The sequence below is a fragment of the Lolium rigidum genome, chromosome 6 (genome assembly GCF_022539505.1).
Source record: "Lolium rigidum isolate FL_2022 chromosome 6, APGP_CSIRO_Lrig_0.1, whole genome shotgun sequence".
Lineage (NCBI taxonomy): Eukaryota > Viridiplantae > Streptophyta > Magnoliopsida > Poales > Poaceae > Lolium > Lolium rigidum.
The window spans coordinates 136,994,680-136,999,821 of record NC_061513.1 but is presented as its reverse complement, the minus strand read 5'-3'; the positions used below and the strand labels follow the sequence as shown (position 1 = coordinate 136,999,821).

The 5,142-nt window shown below is 43.1% G+C and overlaps 1 protein-coding gene across 1 annotated transcript; it reads left to right on the top strand.

The window, feature by feature from the left end:
* Window positions 1-1,693: 1,693 nt before the first annotated feature.
* Window positions 1,694-3,124, top strand: LOC124658851 (UDP-glycosyltransferase 88F3-like). Its single transcript, XM_047196854.1, has one exon. It carries the CDS (start codon window positions 1,694-1,696, stop codon window positions 3,122-3,124), a length of 1,431 nt encoding a protein of 476 aa, XP_047052810.1.
* Window positions 3,125-5,142: the final 2,018 nt, after the last annotated feature.

Sequence of the window (5,142 nt, the reverse complement as noted above, 5' to 3'; positions counted from 1 at the left end):
ATTTTGGCTAGTTTTAATGTACGTTGTATCCTCTCGGGGGCTGCCCGGGCCACATGCAGACCGTCAAAATCATTGGGCATCATCGTTGTTTCGCACCACACAAGGAAATGACCTTCTGTGTGGCATAGGGGTCTTAAAATTCCCGATCTATACTAGTGACATCAGATGTGAAGTGCATTGTTGTAAATAACTTGGTTAGATACACTTTGAGAGGATCAATATTATCATTGAACATGTATAATTTGTTAAATCATAGTATGTTATATTTTGGGATTAAAATCAAACAAAAATGTAGCTCTACATAGGTTAATAAAACTTGATTTTAGCCTTGACATTTGTCAATTGTTTTACTAAATCACATCTGGAAAGATAATTCACGAAAGCTTTAAAGGTACACAATATAGGCATCTATATGTATTCTATATTTTCATCAGAATTTCTTGAAGTGTGCAAAAATGAAGTTTTTTGAAATTTCCAGAGATCAGACTCCTGTAGCCCGACCTACATTTGAAGTTTTCAATCTAGAACATCAACTAGCATCTTACAACATCATACATTTATCTGCCGACTAACGGACAAGAAAATTGCTCTTAATACACAAGCAATGACATCACCTCCATTGGGCTGCGGATCTTCAAGTACAATCGTCCGTGGTTCGCTCTGCTGGAATGTATACCAAGTGACAGGTGGGGTCTGAGATGGTTTCAGTTGTCATCGCTGACGTTTTGACATCTTTTTCGTTGGAAGTCCTGTGCTATATTGTGGTCAGATGAGCGTCCAGGTTCACAGCCTTGATCGTCAAGGTGTCAACTAGAGGCAGGAAAGTTTGGCCTCCGGTGATTTGGAAGGGCCCAAGTAAGGATGCAAGTTCAATCATTCCACACGCTTGACCTCTTCATGGTTATGGCGAACAGACTGCAGTGCATTACCTGTCAATGAATTTTGGTAATTATTATCTGGCTATATGCCATTCTGGAAGTGTGGTAACAAGCAAGGTTTCAATTTCAGATAGGATTTCTGTTTACCTTTCGAGTTGCCGCGGTTACCAAAAATCCTGACAGGTTACGGAAGAAATTTGAGAACCAAAATATTTAAATTCAAATTTGTTGATACAACCATTTGCAGATGGTTCCCGGTATATTCAATGCTTTTTAAATCTGGATTTTTTGCTCGGTATGAGCATTTACTAGGGTGTGCTCATGAAATCTTGATACTCCATTCATACCGGTTTACTGGAGTATTACACACTTGGAAGAAAGTTTAACCATTAATTCGGTTAATAAAATATGAGATTTATGCTATAAAATTTATACCATTTGATTCATATTTAATAGGAGTTTTAACAGTATATTTTTTATCGTATATATTTTATATTTTGTTAAATAAATTAATAAATAAAATTTCCAGGAATCATGAAAGTGTGTAATACCCTAATAAATTGGTATAGAGGTAACAAGTAGCAAAGCCAATGTGCAAAATCCTGCCGCTAGCTTTTTTTTTTGGGTATAATCCTGCCGCTAGCTAGACAAGCGTATTGGCCAGGCTGGCCAGCAGCCAGCTTCCTATACAAATACGGTTAGATGGGCATGCATCTCCAACTCCACCCATCCTAGTCAACACAACACTGACACACTGTCGTCAAACACCACAACGTCCACTTCCCCGGAACAAACGCATCGTTGCCAAGAGCAGGATGGACGCCCCCGCAACCATGGTGCCCCGGAAGCTGGTGGTACTCTACCCGTCACCGGGCATGGGCCACATTGTCTCCATGATCGAGCTTGGTAAAATCTTCGTCGCCCGCGGCCTCGCTGTCACCATTGTCGTCATCGATCTACCGCACAACACCGGCTCAGGCGCAACAGGGCCCTTCCTCGCCGGGGTCTCCGTCGCCAATCCCTCCATCTCCTTCCATCGTCTCCCGCAGGTCAAGCTCCCACACGTGGAATCCAGGCACATCGAAGCGCTGAACTTCGAGGTCGCCCGCGCGGCAAACCCACACCTGCGTGATTTTCTCGCTGGTGCCTCCCCGGACATTTTCATTGCCGATTTCTTCTGCCATGTCGCCCGCGACGTGGCCTCTGAGCTTGGCATTCCCATCTACTTCTTCTTCACCTCCGGCGCCGAGGTTCTGGCTGTCCTTCTGCATCTCCCGGTCCTGCACTTTCAGACCACTGCAAACTTCCAGGACATGGGAGAAGAGCTGGTGCATGTCCCAGGAATTTCCTCATTTCCTGCTTCGCATGCCATGCTTCCAATCATGGACCGTGGCGACGCAGCCTACATGGCATTCGTGAATGTGTGCAGCGACATGTGCCGCTCCCAGGGCATCATTGTCAACACCTTCCGCTCGCTCGAGCCGCGGGCCATCGAGGCCATCGTCGCCGGGCTTTGCACACCTGTTGGACTCCCGATCCCTCCAGTCTACTGTATCGGACCACTGATAAAGTCGGAGGAGTTGGGGGTGAAGCGTGGCGACGGGTGCATCGCGTGGCTGGACACTCAGCCCAAGGACAGTGTGGTGTTCCTCTGCTTCGGCAGCCTCGGTCGGTTCAGCGTGAAGCAGATCAGAGAGGTGGCGCTCGGGCTAGAGGCAAGCGGGCAGCATTTCCTTTGGGTCGTAAAGAGCCCTCCCAACGATGACCCAACCAAGAAGTTCGAGAATCCTTCGGAGCCAGACCTCGTCGCCCTCCTCCCAGAGGGCTTCCTAGACCGGACCAAGGACACGGGCTTGGTCGTCAAGTCGTGGGCGCCGCAGCGTGATGTGCTGATGCACGACGCGGTGGGCGGCTTCGTGACGCACTGTGGTTGGAACTCAGTACTGGAGTCGATCATGGCGGGTGTGCCGATGCTGGCGTGGCCGCTTTACGCGGAGCAACGTATGAACAGGGTGTTCCTTGAGAAGGAGCTTGAGCTAGCCGTCGCAATAGATGGGTATGACAAGGAGGTGGTGGAGGCCAGGGAGGTGGCAGCGAAACTGAAGTTGATGATGGACTCCGATGGCGGGAGGGTGATCCAGGAGCGTACGCAGGCCGCGATGTGGCTTGCAAAGAAAGCGATGGGCGAGGGAGGGGAGTCGGAGGTGACATTGGCGGGACTAGTGGAAGCATGGAAACTTGCTTGATGTTTGTGGCCTTGGTTAAGCACAGACCTAATGAGTGAACATCAACATGAAGATGGGTGTGCATGTGTGTTTTGCAAGGTTTAAAATAGCGCGCTATTTCTCCGCTAATACCACACAATAGCATATTTGGAGGGTCTACGCTAAATTTTAGTAATTTTGCTCGCTGTGGTGCTATTTGTGAAATAGCATGATATATCGTGCTAAAAATTCATAACATTAGCGAGCTATTTTTTCAAGCAAAGTTACTTTCACTTTTTCGTGGTGATGAAGTGCAATATGTTGGTTCCTCTTCTAGATTAGAACTTAATATTGCTAATGCTGATGTTTCTTAATAAATAATTTATACTATGTTGTTGCTTTGTGGAATACTGATGTTAGCCTTATGAAAAATTCGAGATCTATTTATTGTATGTGGCTATGTATGTATGATTCAGTTATTTTTTGGACTAAATATCCAACATTTTTAGGGAAATCCTTTATTTTTAGACTATATTTGATTTTTTTTTTCAAAACGCTATTTGAAATATATAGCACGCAATTAGCACGATATAGCATCCATAGCGTTTGAAGGAGACCGACGCTATTTCATTTAGCACGCTATTTTAAACCTTGGTGTTTTGCCAAAAATATTTTGTAGCACAATAATAAATGTTTTAGTTTACAAATATAATAACAATACCATTTTTCAATTTATGTGGAAATAAACAGCGACTACTGAAGTGTTTTGTCTGTTTTGGTTTTATCAATTGAGAGTATCTTACCATCCGAGGAAATGTAAAGAATCAGTTTTCCATGTAACATGAAATTTACAGGCATGTCATGTTCCATAAAGATATTTTTTATTAAAACATACTCCCTCCGATTCTAAAAAAGTGTCGGAAATCATAGTCTAATTAGGTTTTCTAATTAACCCCTTCTAAATCAACCAATTCTGTGCATGAAATCAGTGTCCGTGGCTCCGCTCTATGCGCGCAGCAGGAAGCACATTTGCGCAGCAGAAGGCCAGCACATATAGGGGAGTGCGGGTTCATAACACAAGAAGATTGAGGATGTTTTTGTAAAATCATACACCCAACTCTTTTTTAGGATCAGAGGGAGTACTATTTAAGAATCCATGGAAAAGAATGAAGAATCCACTATTGTTGTTCCTAACCAAAACAACAAAATTTCACTTTACTGTGTATACATAGTTGCACCAAAAGTTGGTGTTTGTGGTAGGCTATCTATCTTCCCACCTCCTAACAAATCTCTCACAAATACTAACAAAATATAATCTCTAAATATTGTGGACCACCTTATATAACAGAAGTTGATGTTTGTTAACTTTCTAATGTCTTTTCACCTCCTAACAAATCTCGGACAAATAATAAAAAGCAAACTAACCAAAAAAAATCCACTAAGTTACGAAAAACAGCCAACAAGCTGATTAAAACACATAAAGTCTTTGGTAGCAAACTAAATTAAAGCCGTGGTAGAAAATCTCTAATAAAATTGTACATACATGTCAAAATCTAATGAACATGGCAGACATCACAACTGAGTATTGGAACAATCGAGAAGGCCTAATCTAGTTGATGTTTATAATATTGTAGTTTATCATGCTTGTCTTTGATGTATTTTATATATGCATATTGTTACTCCATTCTTGATGCTAGCACTACTAGAAAAAAGATTATCGGTGGCGCATATCTTTTGTTTACCAGTGGCGCACCTCGCAGTGCGCCACAAGTAAGCTACACAGCAGTGGCCCACTAGCAAGTGCACCACTGGTAAGCAATAGGGTGCTCCATTAGTACAACCACTGCTTATTTGAATAAATTAAAAAATAAAAAAGGCCATATGGGACTTGGTTGTGGCAACGGTGGGTCAGAGTTGACCAGGTTGAAAAAAAAATGCAGACCAGGTCGTCCTGTAATAACATTACAGGTGAGGTAAACTAAAATTACAACTAATATTTACATAAAACACCCTAAAAACAAAAATGCAAAGCAATCATGTCCTTCTGCCCCTCGATGTGC